At 35.4% G+C, this 25,507-nt stretch overlaps 1 protein-coding gene across 1 annotated transcript; it reads left to right on the top strand.

The window, feature by feature from the left end:
• Positions 1-13,596: 13,596 nt before the first annotated feature.
• On the top strand, positions 13,597-24,514 carry LOC133331663 (trithorax group protein osa-like). Its single transcript, XM_061540044.1, has 3 exons — positions 13,597-13,611; positions 21,236-22,468; positions 22,688-24,514. The coding sequence occupies exons 1-3, from the start codon at positions 13,597-13,599 to the stop codon at positions 24,512-24,514; spliced, it is 3,075 nt and encodes a 1,024-aa protein (XP_061396028.1).
• The last annotated feature ends 993 nt before the right edge of the window (positions 24,515-25,507 follow it).

Genomic DNA, 25,507 nt, shown 5'->3' with positions numbered 1-25,507 from the left:
CCATTACATTACCGAAAATGGGTTGGGTCCTTCTTTATATTGGGACTATGTCAAAATTAGAGGAAAATCGGCAGAAATTTTATAATACATAAAATGGGGATCGAACCGTTATGCCAAAACATAGTCGTAAATGTTCGACGTTAAAATGTGGATAGAACCTTAAAACATGAACATTTTGTGCAAAAATGTGTTTTACCCTCCAAGAACCTTCAATGCCAAATTACAGTCACTTCGTTAAGGAAATGCGTCTAAATTCCTTAAACTACAGGCAGTGGGATATATCGAAACATGCTAGAATATCGCCAAGTGTATCCATCTATACTTTTCATCCTCCAAGATCGCGGAGTGCCAAATTACAATCACTTCGTTCGAAAAATATGAATAAACCCGAATACATGGAGCCATATTGAAAATGTTGATATTAAAATCACTTAACTTTTTAAACACCATAGTCTGCACATGAACCTACGAGAATTTTGAATGCCAAATTATAAATACCAAAAAAATATATGCTATATATCAGGGACGTACGCAGGGGGGCGGCCTGGGGGGTCCGCACCCCCCCCCCCCCGAAATGAATTTTTTTCACAGTAAATTTATGTTTGCAACATCGAATTTTTTCATTTTGTACTACCGGGCCCCCCCGAAATGAAGTTCTGTGTACGTTGCTGCTATATATATTAGGGTGGGTAATAAGAAATCTATTATTTTCATATGAACTATGGGACTTTATTTAACATGCTTCGAAATGTTCGATTTGGGACAAATATGCACCGTTTTGTTGTATGATTTGTTGTCATTTAAAAGGTAATTTCATAATGCCTCTCTCATAGAAGTTCTGCTCTCTATTTGCAAAAAAACTTTAGTAGTCGATGTTCACAATCTACCCTAGATACCAATTTTTTATTATTAAAGAAATTTTGCAATGCCAGAAAAAGATGATAATCGTTTGGTTCCAAGTCCGGACTATATGGCGGATGCATTAAAACTTCCCAACCAAGCTCCCGAAGTTTCGGGCGAGTCACTGTAATTGTGTGTGGCCTTGCGTTGTCTTGGTGGAACGACACCTCTCCTGTTTGTCCATTCTGGCTAAACCCAAAGACTCGATACCGAATAGTGGGATGCACCCAATAGTAATAGTTTTTAGAAGGGAAATTTTCTACCTCTCCAAAGGTGGTAGAAAGATTGTCGATTTGATTTTGATAGAAGGATTCGGTTGAAAAACGAGACCCTAAAAAATAAATATTGGGCGGTTATATGGGAATTTGGCAAAGTGTATGCCGGTAATGTGGACATTTTCATTAACAAATATCCAAGGAAGTAATAGCAATGTGTCTCTAAAATGTTAGGAGTGCTCTAATGTTAGGAGTTAATGTTAATAAATGGTGAATGTTCTTTATTTTAAACAATCGCAAAGACTTCACAAATTTCCAGCCAAAAATGTATTTCCAATTGTTAGACATTCACTTTCGACCAAAATTGGCTCGATTTTCGGTGTTGAAATTATGCAGTTTTAATATGGGCTTATAGGAAGTAATGCAAATGTGGTATACCCATTTGTTTTTATATTGCCAAATTTTTATTTTTTATCCGATTAAATTGAAATGTTACACTTAACATGGTGCATGTGTTGTCTTTCCATGTATCAATTTGAAAATAATATTATTCTAACAATTTAAGAGATATTTGAGAAAATATTTGAAATTCCATTAAAAGTGATTTTAAAAAAAGTGCAGGTAATGTGGTATGCCACATGAAGTTAATGTGGTACAGTATAATTTTCACTTCCAATTGATATCTAATATAATTTATTGTTTTTAATGAATGCGAATTAGCTCGATATTTATGTCTGTTAAGATTTTTAGCGGATACGTTGAGTGGAACTTTAATTTTTATTATATAATAATGTCTACACATGGCAATATTTAATTTTTGTATGAAGAAGGTCTTAAAACTCATCCTTGTGATTCATGATAGACTCTCGTAGAGTAAAAATGTTTCAAATATTAATGAGATTTTGTCTAGTGCTGGCTTTTTTCATGCAGACTCAAGGTATACCACATTACCTGCACTTGTGTTTACTGAAGAAATGTCCAGTTATTTTCCTAAAGTGGTGATTATGTGGTGCAATAGCGCATATTATTTGATTTTTAGTTCATACTAATTAATTTAATGCTTTAGTAATAAAGATTAAATTACATCCATAAAACAAAAAAAAAAAAAAAACATTTTTAAACTTTAGCCGGAAAAAAGTCAATTTCATGAAAAATTTAATTTTTGGTACTGATTTTTAACGTGATTTAAATAAATTAAACATATTATTGCTATCTTATATTTTTGAGAACAGCAAACTATAGAACATGTTTCAGTTATTCCAAAATTTTCAGTTCACAAAAAAACTAACTATACCACATTACCAACCTATACCACATTTGCATCACCTCCTCTAATAGTTTAAGGGGACCCTCCCATTCTCGGGGTCAAAAATTTTGTTGATATAATTTGAATCTACACTAATTAATGAATGTCCCTACAAAATTTCAAGTGAAAATCTCAAGAACTCTTGAAGATATAGCCGATTTATTGTGTCAGCACCAAGTGACGGCTGAAGGGCTTCTCAAACTTAAAACGCGTTTTTCTCTAAACATTTTTTTGTGAATGGCGGGCACGATAACTCAAAAACTAATAACCCAATCGATTTCAAATTTTTACAGGTTTCTCTGTGAGTGTATATCTATCGTATGAACTAGGATAAAGCCAATCGGTGAAGATCTTCCTTATTTGTTAACTTGGTTTTTGGTAAAAAATCGGCGATTTTCCAAAAATATTTTTTCAAAGGTCCACCATTTTGTTAATTTTAGAGCGAAGTCAATAATCCTAGTTCATACGAGAGCCAGACATGTACTCTTTCTAACACCGTTGGAATTTTCGGATTCCGATGTTCCAGTGAGGAGTTATCGTGCCCGCCATGAAAAATAAGGACTTTTCTTTAATTACAAAAAACAACAACAAAACAATAACAAAAATTTTTTGTAAATTATTTTTCTTCTCTTTTAAATCTTCAATTATATATGTGCAAAGTTACAAACCTTAACAAGCATTGAAAAATTAAAATCGTGAATGGGGGGGGTTCCCTTAAATGTGATAATCATAACCATAAACCGATTAGTCATCATAAGTTTTGACCCTCTGCAGCAGTCAGTGCTGCAGATGACAAAGTCTATGTGGAAAGAGCCAACTATAAACAATACATAGAACATCGAATGTATTTAAAATAACAATGACCTTTTATAATAAAATTTTCCATCAATATCTTCCTTATTCCTTCGAAATTGTTTTCCAATTAATTTAAATATTACTACGAGGATATTTAGACAAAAAATAATAAATTAGGCAACAACACTCAATTAAATATAAAAACTAATTTTCCAACAAAACAACATTTCTAATTTGATTGCTGCATCTATAAACAACAACATCTACATTTACAAAAAATCTATTTTCACATTTCTCCCTCATATGTAGACACAATTTTTAAAAGCATTTGATGTGTGTGCATGTGTGTTTGTTTGATCATAGAGAGAGACAATGCCCAACCTGGCAATAAAAAATCCGATTAAATTCAAAACATTTTTTCCCCAACAAAATCAAAAAATGCCTAAAGTGACAGCCTAACAAGTGGATGCCTACAACAAACACACATAAACTTCCAATTGAAAAATGGGGGAGGGAGGGGAGAGAAACAATAAAATCTGCAATAAAAATCCAATAAATTTAATTAGAAATGCATTTGATTTTCGTTGTTATTGTTGTCGTTGCTACTTTTGTGTGTTTGTTATACTTATGTGTGTTATGGTGTATGTGAACTCTTTTTTTCTTTTGTGTGCTATCGACCATAATGGCCCGGCCGACAGGCAAAGCAAGAAACAACTGCTCAACATTATACAACAAGTTACCGGCGTTTAAATGTTATTGTTGCTGCTGCCGCTGCTGTTGTTCGTTTCATTTCTTTATTTCAAATTAATAGCTTAGACTCTGACATTGAAAACCAGCAAAGCAAAGAAAACTAAAGAAACTTAAAATGAAATGTAATGGCCAAGAAGAAAGAGTTCAATTTATCGAGACAATCGATTTGAATCGAGCGAATAAAAACCCGACAACAAAGAAACACTTAAAACTATAACAACACCAAAAAAAAAAAAATAGTAGCCATAGAAGCAGCATTTGTGTGACTGCCGCTACGTCCATTGACCAAAAACCAGAAATTCGTTAATGCTAGACTTGCACGGCAGCAAGCCAGTCAGTCATGTGGTAAAGTGTCGTGACGCCACCAATTGTTAGTTACGTTAAAATCGAATGAATTGAATTGATCTGCTTTTTGGTAGTCGATAAACGTGTCTGAGACTCGTAACACAACACCAACATGTTTGGAAGTGTTTTGTTTTTTTGCTTTTTGGGCCACTTCGAATCGATCTCAATTGATCTTATGTGTCTGTAAATGGATTTTCATGTCGTCTTATTAATGTTTCGTAGTATTTCTTGTTTGTTTATTTGTCTGTCAGACAGACAGACAGACGTCTTTGTGTCTCGCGTTGAAATGTGCCCCAAGGGGCAAATGAGGCGTATTGTCTAACAGCTCCCGTTTATTAAATACCACTATTAACTGCTACTAATGAGTGTTTTTGTTCGAGCCACAACTGAATACGTAATGGAAATTATGTATTGATGGTAAATAGGGAAAGGGGTGGTGGGGTTGTGTGAGTTACATTTTTGATCTAATACTTGTACTAATGTATTGGTGTTAAAGATTAGATATATGTATATTTTAATTTGTTTAGTATGACAAAATTTTAAAACTAATTGCTTGGAATTAAAAAAAAATTGATATGGTGGTAAAGGGGTATTTGGTATTTGAAATCTTAGCAACAACAATAAAAAATAAATACACTCAAGACTTTTGAAGGAACCAGAGTATATTATTTCATCCACTTCTTTCAATAAAACTGATAATAAATGCATGGCAATCTGAGTAACCATCAGTCACTATCAGGATCGAAAAAATCAAAAAGTGATTTTAAAACTGTTTGGTGCTATGCCAAAAAATTAACCTAATTGAAATTTTCACAAGAAGTTCTGTTATACATTTAGATCCCTAATGAAATGAAATGGACATTATTTTTGTCTGATTTTCTGGACGCGTCGCGAAATTTTACATGAAGAATGAGATCGAGCCAAAGAATTTAGCGGGTCAAATGGAATGACTTTTGTGTGAAAAATTACAAAATTAGTATTCTAAGGTGAATATATTTACTCCTGATGGATATAGACTCTAGAATTAGAGTATATTCAAGAGGAGTGGTCGACCTTTAAATTGGGGGTTACACTGAATTCTTTTTTTCTAGTCGATCTATAGACCACAATTATAAGCCGAATATCACAACACAACCCACGGTGAATGGAATCTGGACAAGTAATTAGAAGGGCTGTGCTGAATATTAGTAATATTCGAATATATTCGGATATGACGGTTTACATTATGTTTGGTTGGAGGGAGTGGGCTCGTATTGTGGATGTTATGTGGCGGAATCCTAATGTGGGGCTTATGTGTACAGATAGACATATATTGAAAACTTAGGTCTTTATAAAGACCCATTAGTCTGAATAGATATAATAGGGTTGTATAAATACTAATTGGTCTGTTTTGAGAAGGAATACCATTTGGAATTTAAAAAGACCTATGATCTCTCAGCAGACCTGTGGCATATATACACATCTAATCGGTCTGTTGACATATCAATTGGTCTTTATACATACCAATTAGACTGTATTAACCCCTTGGTTTTATATGTAGACCAATTGGTATTTACATACATCTTTGGTTTCGATGCATACCTGTGATCTTTCTGGAGAACTATTGGTCTTTATAAATCCATTGTTCAATTCAAAGTACATGGTCTATAATTATAGACATATTGTTCCTTTTGAGAATATGCATAGAACCACTTTCTGAGTTGATTTATGCATTTTCGTCCGTCCTTCTGCTGTCTGTCTGTCCATCGCATTTACGATCCGAATTGGATGAAATTTGGCACATCTATTTGGCCCAAGTATGAACCCTGCGGAAATTGGGAAAAATCGGTTCAGATTTCGATATAGCTCCCATATATATTTTCGTCCGATTTAATGTAAATGGTGTACGAAAGTCCCTATAACGTACTGAATTGAGTCTAGAATGATAAGTATTGAGTTTCGTGAAATTATGTGGGTTAAATTTCGTGAAAATTGGTTCAGATTGAAATATTGCTCCCCTATATATTTTCGTTCGATTTAATGTAGGTAGTGTATCAAAGCCTGTATATGTCTTTAATTGCACATTGTATTTTTTTTACTTAAAAGTATGTTTATAATAAACATATCTTTATAATAAACATATATTTAGTGGAACTTTCAGATATATCGGTCTATAAGGCCTGGTTTCTCCTCCAAAAAATCCTTATGAAATTGGTTGGTATGGGTTCAGATTTCCGATTTATTGTAAATGGTGCTCAAAGTCCACAAATCAGTCCGATTACTATGAAACTCTGTATATATATTGCATGATCGACATGTGACTAGTTTGATATGCGTCAAGTTGTATTTCAATTAAAAATGTAGGTTCACGTTTTGACATAGCCCCTATATAAGGATCACATCGATTTTAGGAATTTGTAATGATATCAAACATAATCACATATTTCTCTTTATGCCTTTTAACCATATCTTACAAATTTATTGTATAAATGAATAAAATATTTTTCTTTATAATATTAATAAAATATATATTTTACTTTCTTACAGGTATGTACTGAAAATGGAAAATACCTGGTCACTGGTATGATAAATCACTTTAATCATAATTATATTTTCAACACAACAAATATCATAGAAGAATTGGGAAATATCTATTCTATTAAAGGTATATTACTAGAGTCGTTCCAGAAGGGCCTAGTTCAAAGAAACTATTACCCAAATGGAACGATCGGTACTAGATGTGGTTCATTAGTTCATCGAGTTAGTATCAGCAGTGCCATAACACCCTCATCTGAAATGCGGAATTTCCAACATTATCTCCCACAAATAGCACATACATAAATACCATAAAATATTTACACATTTTAAATGAAAATTATGTACATTTTACTTTAAAAACACATTTGACCACTACATAGTTACACAATAATTTATCATATAGTTTTGAAAAAAAAACCTGGCTCATAAAAAACCCACTACGCATAAAATACAGCATTCCTGTCTGTGGTGACTTAGCAAAATATGAACAAAAAATAACACTAAAACTACACAGTATAACCAATTGAAATGTAAGCAAAACCGCTGTATGTATATACATACGAATGCTAATCTATAAAAAAAGTAATAACTGTATGGCCCCTATGATCTCCGAAAAATTAAAACTACACCTCTAATAGAAAATTCGTCAAGAGCAATACCTCTAAACTAACTTTCACCAATCAACGTCTCAAAATTCATCAACAACATTCACATCATCCCCATCGTCGTCGTCATCATCCTCAACTGTTGCAACAATATGAGTGGCATTAAGACCAACTAAGCAAAAAACAAAAAAAAAAAATCGAGACTTGCAAATTGTAAGACTGCCTACAATTGCAATAAAGTTAAAGTCATGCGACTGCCTGAGTTCAGTATGTAAGGGGGTGAGGTTGTTTGGAGTAATGTTAGAGGTGAATGATAGGAACTAACAGAATTGAAATTTTTTTGCAAAAATGAAGAAAACAAAATTAAGTGAGTAATGCAAACACATTGCCACAATATTATATTGTTTGTGAAAAATATAGTAAAAAATGTTGGGAGTTTTAGGAAAATATGCATTCTCTAAAAAGGCAATTAAATTTGCAGCGAGCAGGGGAGGGCATTTCTTTAATGACTTCAATAAATCTCTAATTTTAATTGGAGCGAAAAGGGAAGTACCAGCTTACATATTTAGGTTTGGAACCCTGGTCTTCTGAAAATATTATTTCTAATAATAAAAAACAATAATAATTACAGATTACGAAAAAATACGAACATTTAGGAGTTTCTTCATATAGTTCAAAGACCTCCTTGGGCCCTCGATTGAGGTCTTTATATATATTTCTGGTCTTATAAGGACAAAACGTATATTGATAACTTTTTTTTTTTTTTTTTTGAACGAACGTTGACCAGTTTTTCACAGTACCATAGAGTGGTGCTATATCACCAATGAAGATTAAAATTCACTCTTGTCGTGATAGTCCACATCAAAATTTTTGGTACATTGCCCCACGAAAATCTTAAAGAGTTACTACTATTTTTTTGGCAGATTGAGACAACACATGGTCGTACGTCAAACGGCACTGAAAACGTTTAAGCTAAAATTTTTCAAACTGTTCAATGACACTATCAAATGGCATCAAACAACATATAGTGTTTCCTATTTGTCTTTCCGATTGCCATGAAATTCAATGTGACAATAATATGATTTTACCACATTATTATACCACCTCCTCGTGGAAAATATTCCTAAAAATGTCATACAAATTTATGTCGTACAATTAGATTGTATAAAACCCGCAACACAACAATGTTTACTTGCAGACGAAGAGGAAAAAATGCCAAACTCCCACAAGTTTATTTGTTAATACCACTAGTTGGCCATTGTTATTAACAATTTTCTTGGTTTCATCAAAGCCCCCGTAGTGCATTCACTCCAAGCTACTTTTTTTGTACATTCATGTCTACATTTGCAATGTAATTCAGTCAGTGGCACTCTGGGTAACCGCTAAAGAAATGCTAAATTAAATTTAAAAATGTAAATTTTGTTGATGTTGTGAATTGCCTGTGAAACACCCACTTTTTATGGATGACATTAATTGAGTATTGGTTTTATGTAGCCAATCGTGATGTTTATAAATAAAGAGGCAAAGTGCATACATTTTGGCATTTGTTTGTTGTTTTAGTTTCCGTTATGATTTTGTATGATATTGATTATTAACGAATATATAGGGTTATTGATAAAGCGGCAATAATTGTTTATATTGTCGGTTCTGCCTAAAAACAGCTAAACACCAAAAATTGTGGTGTGTTAATATTTAGGGGATCTAGTGGACCAAAAACTGAATTTTTCTCTATTTTACTATCCGTCATCCGCTAGAATGACCAAGGAATAAGAACGGATGTGTTTAAAGTGATAAGTCAAAATTTAGAACTTTTTTCCGGGTAAACCTATTTTAAGAGGATTTATTTGACATATATACAAAGGAATTGACAATTGAAAACCACTGGGTTATCGAAATTCGGTTTAATGTAAACGTACTATAATCTTTGTCTTCCTTCTTAAAAATATACCGTACTTGTTAAGTAGTTATTGCCTCATGTTGTGTAGTTCTTGTCTCATTTTCCCAGAAATACATCTATAGGCAGTTCGTGTTTTCAGAAGACAAAAGACTTCTTGACGAAAAGTTTTTTTTTTTTTTTTTTTTGAGGTGCTTCACCGCTCTTTGACCAATATCGTTCTCGAACAGGGTTATCGTATGCTATCCATTTCTCACTCCCAGTCACTATCCGTTTAAGAAATGGGTCTATTTCATTCCGTTTGGCCAAGCGAGAAAGTTAAAGCTCAGTGGTTGCTATGTAGGGTATCATATGTTCGGCTCTGTTCAACTACACTGCTCAGCTCCCTGGTTTGCATATAGCTTCGATATACCTCATGGTAGAGGGTATCAAAATTCGGTCCAGCATAATTTAATGATGTTGTCTTCATGTCAAAAATTAATTATGAACCAGTACAGTCGGACGGGGCCGACCATATGATACCCTACACAACTTCCACGAAAATCTAACTTCCTGTGGCACTACATTCTGAGCTTGGGCAATATTTCGCGATATTTGCACCCTCTTGACCGACTAGGGGTCAACAAATCTTACTAATATTCAGTACAGTTCTTCTAATTACTTGTCCAGATTTGCTTCACCGCGATTGTGTTGTGATGTTCGGTATATAATTGTGGTCTATAGATCGACTCTAAAAAACAAAAAAAAAATTAAGTTTTCAGAAATTACAGGCGTTATCCTTGACCATATCTGGATTCTCATGGAAATTTTCGAAGAGATCAGCGCTATATTTCTGCCCTCTAGTGTGGCAATGGGTTACTAAATAATAATAAATATGTAAGTGTATCTCCCACATCCGATATATCCAAGAGGAGTAGTGGACCTATAAATTGATACCAATTATATTGCCGTACGTAGACAATATAATTGGTATCAATTTATAGGTCCACTACTCCTCTGGATATATTATCAACATCTCGGGTCTATGTCCTTCAGGGTAAATATATTCGCTATAGAATACAAATGCTGTAATTTTTCACACAAAAGACAGGGTCCATTTGACCCGCTAAATATTAACCGATATGTATCAAAATAGGTAGGCTTATTCTTTGGTTCGATCCCCTTCTCTATGTAAAAATTCGCGATGTTTGGGCCATAATTGCAACCTCTGGAGCGACTAGAAAAATCGAAAAAAAATAAGTAAGCTAGAACCAATCCTAAATGTAAAATTTCGTGAAGATTGGTCCATAACTGTGGTGTGCATCGTGTTTACATATTTAAATGGACAGACGGACGGACACACAAGTCTAGATCGACTCAATTAGTCGCGTTATGACGATCGCTATACTTAAAGGTGAGTCGAGGACCAATATTTTGCGGCGTTACAAACTCTTGGGGCTGCACAAAGCTATAATACCCTGACTACATAGTTTTGTAGGATGTAAAAAGTGTCAGTCGATGTTGCCGACAGATATATTTCCTACGATATGTGTATACTACATACACTATTTTGAATTGCGGATATTGATAGATATCACAGTCTAGGTGAAGCAATTTGTTTTAATAAATGTATAACTAATGGATCAAGTTGGGTAACTTTGTTCGCCACATATGGAATTTACAAGTTTTTAAAAATTTTGACCTGATGGGTGCCATCTTCGGTATTGATCTATGTTTAGTAAAAATATTATGATGTGCATAGTTGGAATCATTTGATCTGGCCTTTAAACATTATACAGGCTTGGTTAAAATATTAGGATGTACAAAGTTTTAGTTTCAAATAACATAAAATGTAAAAGATAAATTCCGCAAAATATTATCTGGGCCGTACTTCGAACTTGATTTAAGTTTGGACTATATCGAATATTACCTCTGAGATTTATAGCCAGTCAGACGGAGGGAGAGACATTTTTAAATCGACTCTAAACTGTCTAAAACAGATTTGGTCTACAGAATCTTAACGGTTGAAATCCCATATTTCGATGAGACACACTTTTGCCTTTACAAAGTGTATATACCATCATTGGTAAACGGTATAAAAGTTAAGTTTTAATGACAAATTATTTGTTAACATATATAGGCAACAAGAATTGATTGATTTTTAACTACATTTTTATATTAATAGAAAAATTTGCAGAATCTTCTAATTGTATTTAAAAGGAGAATCTAATTGTATATAAAAGAAGTGCAGTCTTATATCTTTTTTGTTTCCAACATTTTTTCTTTCTAATTCATTTAATTTTAAACCCATTTTGCGTAACCCTTATTTTTTCAGCTTAGTTGTCACAGTGTTTTTTTAATTACTATGAAAAAAATAGTGTTTAATGTAATGTAATTGCTTATATTTTATTGATGATGCACAATACATATGTATATCAATGGCATGCTTGTTACGCATATATATATCGTACATATATTAGCGTGTGGATACTGGGGGCGGACGTTCGTGCTTGGCATATAACTTCAAGATAAATTGGCTGTCAGTTATTTAATACGACAGATGTAACAATGCATTGCCGCTATATAGACAGCATAATTAAAATTAAAGAAAACGAAAAGTGGGGGAAAAACACACAAAGAAAAAAATACGAAATAAAACAACAAAAAACTGTAGGCGGAAATAAATATAGGTCAAATAGGTGGGTGCAAAAATTCATTAAGATAATAAGGCATACATATACACAGGTGGTAATGTTGTTGAAAGATAATTATTAAATTTATTAATTATATTTCAATATGTAATTTTATTATATATTGTGTGTATTAATCTAGATATCTTAAATAAATATCTGCAATGTTGAATGTTATTTGATTAATATTTGTAAGAGAATAATTTAATTATCCAAAGGGAAATTGTTTACTGTGTTAAACATGCACTGAATGCTGCTAGTGGTCTATATGTGCAATTGACTAAGAATGCATTTGTATTCATTGTGTATTGGACGGGGTAAACATTAATTTGGCATTCCAGGTTATATGAGGGTAAAAAACATTATAGGAGGGAATGTCCATTCTAGACCCCTTCCTAAATTCCTCTATACAATACAAGTCCAGCTTCGAAGTATTTTGGGGGTTCGGCCATATTTTACAACCGAAAAGTACAGAAAATGTTCCATGCCCCCAAATATGAGACAAAATTAGATATTTAGCTGGGGGTATGAAATGTTCGGTGTTTTTACTTGTTTCTTAATGTTTAAAAATCACGGCAATTTCGATCGCTACATCGAAAATTACCAATTAAATACCCCCACACCAAAATTACCAACTTGTCAAGGTCCGCAGACGTAGTGAGCATTTATTCAAAGATGTAATGATGCTATTTTCAGTGTTTGAAAAATCGATCCAAAGACTACAATTTTGTGTATCTCATATTTTTTATCTTATTTTTTTTCTTCAATTACATTCAAAGTTTCAGTATTTCTTTCCGTTTTTTATTTTTCTTCGTTTAAATTTCTTTTTTAAATATTAATATTAATTCCTGCCCCACCTAATTGTATATCTATTTACGTTTCTACATCTATGACATACATATATACATGTTGAAGAAATTGTAAAATTCTATAGCCATACAGCCATGACCTTTTCGGGGCGAAATGTTAAATGCTTTGAAACGGAAAATCAAATTGAAATGTTACATATGCTAAATTAGTAACTAATTAAACATAATTAATTAGTTTTTCAAAATTAACAGAAGCCAAGTGTAAAAGTCAACACACTGACACACGAGATGTTGAACGCTAATATTTGTGTGTGTATTTCATGGGAAAATGTACATGCGGTCTAACATACATATACAAAAGGATATTAGATTGAATTGCGGTACTAAATTTGTTAAAATTTTAACCACGATTAAAGCGTCATATAACAAATATAATGGAATTTTGAACGTAATATTACTTCTTTTGAGCACAATATATGTCTTCAAAGGATAAACCTTGAATATACCGAAAATGAAGCATGATCTTTCCATGGGGTCTAAAAAACATAAAAACATGTATATCGAATATATTCTGTGAAGAAATAGTTTACCTAGCAAGATCCCAGAATGTAAAATTACAGTCATTTCGTAAGTTGAAAAATGTGCCTACATACGAATGGGGCAACCACTCTATAGGCCCACCGCGAAGCTTTCTGTTGAGCTTATTGCTTTGTATGACATTTTTATCGAAATAATTTGGAAAATACATATGCGAATTTTATAACACTAATGCCGAGGTCAGTAAAGAAACAATGGAACACAATCGAGTGAGTGAAGAGACCGCGGTTACAAACAAGAGAAACTGTAGACAAGTAAACGTTTGCAAAACTAACAACCACCAAATGGGGTGAGAGACAGAGGATGATATCAAATCAAAACACCGCCGAACAATGAATGAAGTGGCTTTTTTTCTTGGGAGGAATACATTTTTTTGTCAAAAGAGAGAGATAGAGAGGGGAAAATTAACGCGAATAGTGGTAAACCACCAAGTGAGGTGAGATACAGAAGATGACATCAAAACAAAACACCGCCGAACAATGAATGAGGTGGCCTTTTTTCTTGTGAGGAATACATTTGTTTTTGTCAAAAGAGAGAAATAGAAGAAAAAATAACGCGAATAGTGGTAAAGTAGAGCCAAGTATGAAAATGATTTTCCTATTATTTTTATTGGAGAAAATTGTGGATTTCTATGCCAAAACCTGTACCCATATGAAAACCTTTACCTACTTCGACCATACTTCGGTTAGAAAATGGCACCGAAATTGAGACTATTCCAACATGGATAGACCATATTCGAATGGTTCAAATATAACTAACGCCCTTCAATGCACGAAAAAATACACACACTGACAAGGTCATGGAATTCGGATGGCATGATTTTCATTGACTACCTTGGAAAAGCAGAATCATCAAGGGGTATTTTATGCAAAATCAGTCTAAAAAATAAAAAAATCGGCAGGGACACTTATATATTTTCTTTGGGGAAAAAGTAATCCATTATTTTTCGGCAGATGGCAGTATTAATAGATTTCCCGTAAAGTATCGATCAAACAATTTCAGATTTATGCTCCTTGGAAGGGTGACATTTCGAAGTAAAAAAATAGTTTGCTGTTTATGAGTTACAGGGTGTTGAAAAAGGAAGTGAACAAAGAGAAAATTCGGTACATTTTACTGATTTTCTTTTGAAAATTACGGTCTTAAATTGGTGTTTATGGTTCCGATACTGCAACAGACAATTACGTGCAATTTTTGTTTCGTAGAATCCGTTCAGGAAATTTTTAAGATGTATACAGGTAGGCCGGTCGTCGAAAATGCCGATAAAATCACAGAAATGATCGAAGTCGACCGGCATGTTAGCAGCCGTAACACAGTTTATGATCTAAAAATCGACCATAGAACTGTCTACAAAAAAGCTAGATTCAAAACGAACTTTGATGTTTGGGTGCCACACCAATTAACAGAAAGAATAGGATGGATCGATTTTCCACCTGCGAAGCCTTGGCCACACGGAATGAGATAAGCCCATTTCTGAAGCGAATGGTGACTGGAGATGAGAAATGAATCACATATGATAACCTTGTGCGAAAACGATAGTGGCCAAAGGGCGGTGAAGCACCACAAACGGTGGCCAAACCAGGACTAACGGCCAGGAAGATTCTGCTATGCATTTGGTGGGACTGGAAGGGGGTAATTTTTTATGAGTTGCTTTCATATGACCAAACGCTAAATTCTGATCTCTACTGTCAACAACTGGACCGTTTGAATATAGCAATTGGCCAGTAACGGCCAGAATTGGCCAACAGGAGAGGTGTTGTGTTCCACGAGGATAACGCTAGACCAGACATATCTACAGTGACTCGCCAGAAACTTCGGGAGATTGGTACAGTCCGGACTTGGCACCAAGCGATTATCATCTTTTTATTGCATTGCAAAATTTTGTTAATGATAACAAATTGGTATCTAGGGAGGATTGTGAAAATCGACTACAAGATTTTTTTGCAAATAGAGACTCCCTCGAGTTACCTTTAAAATGTCAATAAATCATACAACAAAACGGTGTATATTTGGCCAAATCGGACATTCCGAATATAATAAAAATATTCGATTTCTTTTCCCAATCTAATATAAGTTTAATGTGTCATTCAGTACTTCAGCGAGCCTCAATTTTTAGGAGGTGTAAAAAGAGGAGGAAATATAATATGTTGGCCCAATCCTGCTTTAGACAATTTGTAGCTGATTTAAATAAAGTCTTTCCGTCGGACTTGGTGCGTACAACAACCATTGGAAGGTCTAATAAAATATACCCATCTTAATAATACATCAAGTTGGAAGATTCAATATAAAAAATTCAAAGTTTTGGAGAATATTTGTTTGTAATATGAGGGACTCTCCCTCATCTGATTTGATCCAATATCGCAATATTTTTCATCAAATCCCGCCGAGGTATTAATCTTAACTATTGTATAGAGGTAGATAGCAAAAATTCCCGATTCCGACACGTGGATTCCCACTGACCGGTACAAATCTTGACAAAAATTTGGATATGTATGTTGAGACTATATTTTTGTCGGTATCGCTGACTAATGCCTTCGATATGGGTTTAAGCATTTCAAACTTTCTTCTTTTAAATTTATTCACATTTAAATTTTCCAATACAGCCTAATATAATTGTTGGCCATGTTCTGCACTGTGAACATTTACATTTTACACACATTTATTTATTTTTTTTTTATAAATATGTGTAGTATATGTTTCGGTTTCGTGGAATTATATACGTCTAATTGGAATGATATTTTAAACTTAAACAAAGATATGATTACACAACAAAAATGTGTTTCTGCGAAAAAAAGGCTTGAAACCTTCATACAAGGTTAACACATATACATATGGAATATAGGAAGAAAAAAGTTAATCAACAAGAAATTTGTTAGGTTAACCACAACAATTTTATACCTAAGGCAAAGTGAAAAGCAAAGAAATGACAGTACGAGGTGGTAAATGATCGGCAAAGAACAGCTACTTAATCAAGACAAGTAATTTTGATAGGATACAAATGAATTGTTGTAGGGGAGGTATTTTGCTTAAACCACGTAGAGACTTATTGTAACTGTTGGCCCAAAAAGTATCTCAGTTATTTTGAAATATATCGAGTTACTGGTTTCTCCGGTAATCGATTATTTTATCAAATTTTCGTAGAAAATGTATTTCAAATTTTTTTCTTCCTCTTCATACATATCCCATACCTACGCACCAAAACTTAAAAAAAATTACATCCAAAATATGTGATCTCTTCTTATTTTGGTGTGCCCTACATTTCGCTATGTGTACTTTAAGGCTACCAGCCTACAACTCATCAATAACTAACCCCTCTCAACTCATTCCACTCGCTTAACTGTACAGCTGTGTAAATTGTCACACATTTACTAGATGCTCACAAAAATGCTACAAATAACACATAACAGATAGCAGCAGCTAGTTACATATTACTTGTAACATACACACACAGCTATAGATAAACAGCAAATGTGCACAAGATACAAACAGACACATATATATAGGTCTCATTTCGCTGGTATGTACAACACCTTTCTTTAACCATCTAACCCACCTAAATGTGATCGAAAATATGAAAAGGAAAAAATGTGTTAGCCGGGGAAACAAAAAATGTGGAACCCATTCTGCCACAGCTAAAACCGTGTCACACCTCACACACAAGCACGCACCCATCCATTTATGCAAGGTGTACCATCAGCGTAGTATCAATCTAATACACATAAACACCTAATGTTACACATCCAGCCAAAGTTATGAGTTTGCGTTTGACGTTTTCGTCAGTTCGCGGCGTCGTAGTCGTCGTCGTTACACATTTTGAATTTTAATAAAGTTGTTAAAGTAACGTTGTCGTGCAGCCAGCCAGCCAGTCATCTAGCCACCTATCCATCCATCGAGTCAACCAGCCAGCCAGCCATTCAGCCTGCCATCATCTATTCATTCATTCAAGCATACCGTCGTCTGTCGTCTATGTGCTTAAATGCGGTTATTACTTCATACAGCTAACAGCTGCTGCCTGTTGTATTTGCCGCTACTCCTGTTGTTGTTGTTGTTTGGTGTTGATGCATAAGGTGCTATGGTTTATGTCACCCGGCAAATATATAAGTGGACAGTGGTATTTTTTGAGGGAATATTGTAATTAATAAATCACAACTAAAAATTCCTACAGATGAGGGATTGCTCTACTTTGTAATGTAATATTTTGTAATTTTAAATTATTTCTTTTGTAGTAATTTTGAAAATTGTTCCTCAAGCATAACCTCAAAAACACACATGCCCAGATATGGTGTAGTAATTGGAATTTTGAATTTGTTGTCTCCCACATACCCCTCAAAAACGATTCGGTCCAAAATTAGGAGAAATTTTCCAACATAAACATTAAATAAAATATCGGACGAAAATCTTATGATTTTGGCCACAGTGTAACAAATTAAAAATCTTTGTCGTTCCGAAAGGAACTAGTTCAAGAGACTTATTCCCCAAAGGGAACGATTTGTACTAGGTCAGATTCTTTCATTTGTTTCCGTCGTTTAGTTTTACTCCTTTGACCTAGTTCTCTTTGATTTAATTTTTCATTTTCCTGCCGAATTTACCGTAATGTTCATTGGCACAAATGAATATATGCAGTTCCTTTTGTGGAGCGAACAGAAAAGAATTAAAAAGACGCATTGGGAAACACGAATACCCGTAAATAAAATGCCCAGAAAATACCTTTCTAGAAATAAATTTGTACTAGGTCCGGTTCTTTCGTTCAGTTAGTTCCTTATTCTCCTGTCAATAAAATACTTATGATTGGAATAGTAAACGAAAGAATCGGACCTAGTTCAAATCGTTCCATTTGTTGTTGAACTAGTTCAACAACACAGTTCTAGTTGAACTAGTTTCACAACTGAAACGATTTGTACTAGGTCCGATTCTTGCGTTTGCTCCTGTCGTTCATTTTTGCTCCCTTTCACCTAATTGGCTTTGATTCAATTTTTCCTTTTCCCTTTAATTTATCGGATTTGCGGCGAACGATGACATGGTTGTTTTGAGTGTAGTTCTTAGAAGCGAACCGAAAAAGATCGAACCTCATTATGAACGTAATTTTGGAATAGATGTCTGCCAGACGCGATAGTATACCCACACATCTGTAATTATTGTCCAGAAAATTAAAGAGTATTGAAATAGATTAACGGTATACCAATTTGGAATGAATTAGTTCCAAAGAACTATTCCACAAGAGGAAAAATTTGTACTAGGCCCGATTCTTTCGTTCATATAGTTTTGTTATACCCCAGTCGTTCAGTTTTGCTCCCGTTCGCCGCCATCTGTTGATCCAATATTTCATCTAAATCTTCTCTTCTTTTATCAACTGTATAGTGAAGGTTTGAACGTTCATTGCTATAATAAAACTATGATACTAAATTAATGAACTAGTTCATTTTACGGAGCGAACCGAAAAAAATCGAAGCGCTTTGGGAACGAGATTGTCAAACGTATCTATAATCTTCACTTACTTCTAAAATTAATAAAATCGGTTCATATTTAGAAATCATTCTATTGAATGTACTTAAAAAGAGATTAATTATATATTTTGCAAAATGACACCTACACCCAAATATTCATTGGAAGAATGAATTCCTGGTCCTTTTGAGAACTAATATTTTATTAATTGACCCTCCGGCATTATACAATTTTAAAGTGTTTGTTCATCAAGTATTCCCATCAGCGGGGGGCTTGTTCACGAAGGAACAAGTTCAATTATGTTGTGTAGTTCTTAAAAAAAACAGCTCACTAAAAGAGCCACTGAACTTGGTGTCGGGTCTAAGAAACATTCAAAAAAATTCTTAATTTTTTGCGGATCTACTTCTTATTAATTTTATTTGCCTTGAAAGTAGTTCACGATGGAACTATTCCTGGTTCACAGAGGAACTAGTTCCATTGAACGCTTTGCTTAGAACAGCCAATGTACTAGGTCAGCAATATTTGTGGATTGCACTCTAATAAAAAACAAACGAGTGGTAAAGTGTGGGTCTAAAGAAGCATATGAATATCTAATTCGCGTCTTCAGAATGACTTAGTTAGTTAGTTCCCCCAAAAAAGGCAAAACTAAAATGTACGCTCTTTAGACGAATAAATGGTGCGGATCTATATTGTGATTTAATACAGCGCCAATAAAAATATATCATTTTGAATCAATTTGCAATTAGTAGAGATGGGTTGTTCGAGAACGCAGTACTTTAAAAGTTCATCTAGTTCGTTTTGATCTAGTGATTCCTTTCTTGCTCTCGTTCACTTTAGTTCCATTTGATGCTATCGTTCATTTAAGGTTTCTCGTCCAAGGACCGAATTGACTGACGTGTGGGAACAATTGAACTAAATGGAATTACGGAACTAAATTAATTGTCTAGTTCCTTTAGGAACGAGATTTTCTAACTCTAACAAGTCGTATAGTTATCAGCGGTTTTGTTTGAGTGACATACATATTCAAAGTTTCAGAAAATTAAAAAAAAAAATAATAATAAATTTCGGATGACTGTAATATTTCGAAAAGTTATGTTGATCGAGATAGTATTTCCGCTAGAATTCCAAAATTTGCATTTTATTCAAGTAAGTGTTACTTAGTTCACCAAGGAACTAGTTCCATTGAATTGTGTGGTTCACAAAGGAAAACGATTCAGAAGAGTCACAGAACTAGGTGAAATTTTTTCTACATTTTGATATATGGACAAATAATAGGCTTAAGAATCAATACACAAACTAATGAGAATTATACAACTTACGCCTTGAGAAGAAATTATCTCAATGATTTCTTGCTTCCATTAACCACAGTTTCCCTTCAAAAACCATCACCCTACCACTTCCATATCTTGTCTTGTACGAAAAAAGAGTTTTTGATATGATTTTGACTTGACTGTCATATTGTCTGCCATGCCTACCTTCGAAATGTTTACATCTCAGTTTGGAGGCTTCTTCTTATTTTTTAGTCTGTGATGGAATGAATGAACGAATGACTGGATGCTTTCTACCTGTATACAGCAGCAGCATCATTTCCAATATTGTCAGTCGAATATACGTACCCACATATCGTACATATGGATGTTACATTGCATGTGTTTGTGACTCAAAATGTTAAGAGTGAAGCTTGACAAGTTAAAGCCATGCTGGAAAACAAAAACAGCAACAACAAAAAACAAAACAATAACGAAACTCAGTTCCGATATCAGTCCCCCAGTTTTACAATACACATTTCCAGAGAACACGTACGGTTTCAAATAATGACAACTTTACCCATACCAAACAAGTACAACTACCCACCTACCTACCTTGCTATGTGTATCATATGTTAAACTTTCACACTAATAACAAGAAGAACAACAGAAAGTTCCACATTACCCCTTTCGCTTTTTAAGGGTAGCACACTGACCCACCTCTATGCTCTGAATCTCGGGTATGAAAAGATGCGGGTTATTTGTTTATGCCAAGTTCCATGACTTGGGTGCAGGATGGTGCTGCTCAGTGACACATAGTGAACACGGGATGTTGTTTCAGCCGCCGGCTATCGTAGTTGTTGTACCACCATCATCATCAGGCACACATTTTCCTTCGTTCGCTTGACAATGTTTGGTTAAAGCAAAAAAAAGTGGCAAGCAGCTTAATGGTTATATGACAGGTTAGAATAATATAACAATGGTAGGAAGAAAGAAACGTAAGGAATACAAAAAAGAAATTTAAAGACAAAATATCCAAATATTTGTTGAGAATATAAATTAGCCAATGTCTGGAGGATTTTAGCTTCTATTCTATCCTAAATCAAAACAATATTTAAATTTTTATTTCTCTTCTCCTTTCTTGCAGATGACGTGTCATTTATTATTGCTAACAGTGCTGTTAGCATACTCAGCCCAGGCCATACAAAATCAACCGGGACCCAGCTATGGACCACCACAACGTTTTCCACATCGTGAATATGGTGTGCCACAGAAAATGCCTTTCCGTGAATATGGTCCACCTGCCTTGAAATATGGTCCACCCAAACTGAACTTTATTGGTGGCGGCAGCAGCAGTTCTTCATCTTCTTCGTCATCCTCACTGCACGAACAAATCAAGACTCATTTTGGTGTGCCAAAACCATTCTATGGTCCTCCCCATAAACCAGCTCAACAATATGGCCCTCCACCCAAGCAACAATATGGTCCCCCACCACCACAGCCCAAGCCTCAATATGGACCACCTAAGCCACAATATGGTCCTCCACCACCACAGAAAATCCAACACATTCCAGCTTCCTCATATGGTCCCCCACCCAAGCAACAATATGGTCCTCCACCACCACAAGCCTTGCCTTTGGTACAACCTGGCCCCCTCTTCAAACCTCAACAACATCAGCCAGCCACTTCGTATGGACCACCACCATCAGGACCCCTGAATCAACCACCCAAACAATCTTATGGCCCACCACCCGGTAACTATGGACCACCACCATTGCCCAATTTCCAAAAGATCGAAGAGACAACAATTATTTTGGGCAACAATCAAAATGGTCAAGCTCACCATCAACACCATCATCATGGCCAGGCCAATGGTCAACAACAGGTTCAAATCCAAATTGATGCTTCAGGTCATACCCATTCGATTTCCGGTTCTCAAGCTCCTTTCCACACCGCTTGTGATGGTTGGAAACCCATACCTGCCCCTGCTGGTGCCTATGTTGAAAATAATCACATCGATACACAATCGGGTTACAGTCAGGTATCACAAGGTTTCGGAGGAGCTTCTTCATTCACCTCGACACAATATAGTTCAAATGCTGGAGGTGCTAGTGGTGCCATAGCAAGTGCTCATACTGCAGGCGGCGCAACTGCTGGTGGAGATTCTTCTTCGACTTTGACTTTGGGCATTTCTGGTTCTGGAGGCATTGAAGGTTTAACCGATGAACAATTGGTTGCTGTAGCCTTGCAGTCGGGTAATTTCGATAATGACAATAATATTCATCAGGAAATTCTACCTCAAGCTTTGCCCTCAACTGGTCCCGCCGGAGATTTTAACAAACACATTGGTATCACGCCACTTGAAGCTCAAGCTCTCGAGGTGAGTATAGAGAGGGAGAATAGTCTTTTTTTTAAAGTAAAAAGAGGAAAACATATAATTTATATGGATACTTGGTCATAAGATCGAACGGATCTTTCGGGGTACTGTGGCCCATTTCGGAACTGACAAAAATGCCGCGTCAATTGTGGATTTTGGTCAAGTTTTTCATTGAATTCTCTATAATCATTTCCCTTTTGTTTTTTTCTTCTACATTTTAAGCTCTCACTTGGTACCGAAGACGATTCGTATAGCAAACCTCCAGCTGATTCCTATGCTCCCGGTTCCGTACATGCTGCCAAATTCAGTGGCTCCAGTTCCTCCTCTTCCTCTCATAGCTTCGGTATTTCTGGACCCAGCGGCAACTATGGTCCACCACCACCACCCAGAGGCAATTATGGACCCCCACCACCACCCAAGGGTAACTATGGACCTCCTCCACCACCACCAAAGGGCAACTATGGACCTCCTCCACCACCACCAAGCGGCAATTATGGACCTCCACCACCACCCTCAGGCCCTGGTGGCAACTTTGGACCCCCACTACCACCTCCATCCGGCCCTGGCGGCAACTATGGACCTCCACCACCACCCCAACATAATCACGGTGAATTCAGTTCCTCTGCTGCTTTTGTCCATCATCATGCTGAAGCTGGCCTAGGTATTCAATATGGTAAACAGTCGGGTAATGTTGGCAATTTCCCACCACCAAATGGTGCTCCACCAAGCAAACCAGTTGCATTCCGTCCACCCGTACCACAGGGATTAATTGAAACAATTGGCAACACTGTACAGCATTTGGATCAGTTTGGTGTTAAGCCAAATATTCAAATACCCACATATATACCACCGGCTGCCAATGAAATTCCACAAACTGGACCCGGTAATTTGAACATTGAATATGGAGCACCACCACAACAGCAACAACAGCAATTGCCTTTGGCCATAATTGAACAACAATTGCCGGTGCAACAGCCAGCTCAAGTATTTGTGCAACAAAGTCAACAGCAGCAGCAACAGCATCATCATCACCATCATCATGAGCAACAACAACACTTCCAGCAACAACAACAAAATAATGTCCACATTGAATATGGTGTACCACCTCCACCACAACCCCAACCACAGGGCATTCCTCCACCACCACAATATTTGCCACCCGGCCCACCCCCACAACTGCAACAACAATTTTTGCCACCTCTGCCCACAGGACCTCAACAGCAATTTGCCAGTGGATCCGGTGCCGGTGTATCATACACATCAAGTGCCCAGGCTGCCTTTGAAAATGCCTTCAGTGCCACACAATATAATCATCAAATTGTCCATAGCCAAGCCTTGCCATTGCAACAAGAACAACCACGTTTCCACGATTGCGGTCATGGCCCCAATTTAGTGGGCGGCGGAGGAGCCTTCAATTACCAACAGCAGCAACAACAACAAGGCACTTCCATATCCCAAAGTATACCCGTGGCCGAACAACATTCCCAAATTCTGGCCGGCCCAGCAAGCAGTTATGGTCCTCCACCATCCGGCAACAATGAAATCGACCACATTGGCTATGCCTCACAAAAATCCCAAGTAACAGCCTTGCCAGATGGCACCAGCACAAATGGCTTACCTGGCCTGGAAGGTTTGAATGTTCTATCGGCTCAAAAATCGCAATCCATACACTTTAGTTCGCAAACCGGAACCTCCAACAACAATGGCCAAAGCCAAACTTATCAAGTACAATTTGGTGGCAATTCCGGTTCAAATCATGATGACATCTTATCAGCTGACCTCCTACAAACCGTACTCAATGCCGTCGAACAACCCCAGCAACAACATCAACCCTTGCCACCAAATCACAAGGCAGAGGCACGTTCAGATATTGACATACACGCCGAAGCGGCTGACGCCGAAGAAGATGAAAACGAACCAGATGTGGCCAAGCAGGCATCCGAAAAAGTGGAAGTCAAAGTGAAACCGGACGAAAACGAAGAAACGCCAGCTGATGTAAAGGAATTGAAACCCATTGTGGTCAAGGAAGAAAATGAAGCTAAGCATTAATGATGGAACCTCATCGGTGTGAAGAGAAGAGTGTCACAACAATTCTTGTGTTTTCTTAGTCACTTAAAGCTTAAGCTCCCCCTTCATTTTCGTTTGCATAATTCTAGTGTTTACTTACGTCATATGTCGTTGTAGTTATATAATATCTAAGTTAAAGAAAAAAATCTATTTATTATCATAATTATTTATAAGGTCATAACTGGCAAGTGTTGTAGTCTTCGACAACATCGATATTTATTTTTTTTTCAACACTCATTCATGCTCATAAACTGCCACTTAATTAATTTGTTTCAAAAAGAGAGACAGAGTCCAAAGAGAATTACAGCTCTTTTTGATGATGCCATAAATTTTTTTAACGTTTTTTCTGTTAACGGTTAAATAAATTATAATAATCCATCCCCACCCCTCAGAAAAATAACTCCCTAATTATCTCCAGCATTACATGACAACCTCAATAAATTCATAATAAATGTTATGTTTTATATAAATTTCATTTGTTGTTGTATATTTTTAGTTATGTAAATCCTTTGAGTTTACATATGATATATATAAAAAATATACACTATATATTTAATAAAAATTACAAAACATTAAAAATAGTGACAACAACAAAACGAATAATAACAATAATAATAAATTAAATAATGCAATTTATACTTTAGGGAATTATATTACGCACAAAACCAATACACACACACATGCGTGTCAGTGTGTGTGTATCCCAGTAAAATAAATTAAAGTTCATAAAGTGTAAAATCAACAAAAATTTATTTTTAATCATGCCCATTTGTATTATATATATTTGAAATATTTATGTATAAATTAATAATTTATTTTAAATAAAAATAAAATTTTAAAAATTATGAAAAATGTCAATTTATTTACTAAAATAATTGGGGGAATGTAAATAGATTTAGAAAAAGGAGGATTTCTCAAACATATTTTTAAGGACCACAATAAGGGGTGGATTTTTTAAAGAATATTTTTTTCAAG

Source organism: Musca vetustissima, unplaced genomic scaffold (genome assembly GCF_032173495.1).
Source record: "Musca vetustissima isolate MV318-11 ecotype Yass unplaced genomic scaffold, APGP_CSIRO_Mvet_v1 utg128757, whole genome shotgun sequence".
Lineage (NCBI taxonomy): Eukaryota > Metazoa > Arthropoda > Insecta > Diptera > Muscidae > Musca > Musca vetustissima.
Note: the sequence above shows the minus strand (reverse complement) of the source record. Positions and strands in the feature narration are given on the sequence as shown.

What these genes read in the sequence shown, in the direction of transcription:
- LOC133331663 (XM_061540044.1), top strand. An exon ending in TTGAAGCTCAAGCTCTCGAG is followed by an intron (nt 22,469 to 22,687) that starts GTGAGTATAGAG and finishes CTACATTTTAAG; the next exon opens with CTCTCACTTGGTACCGAAGA.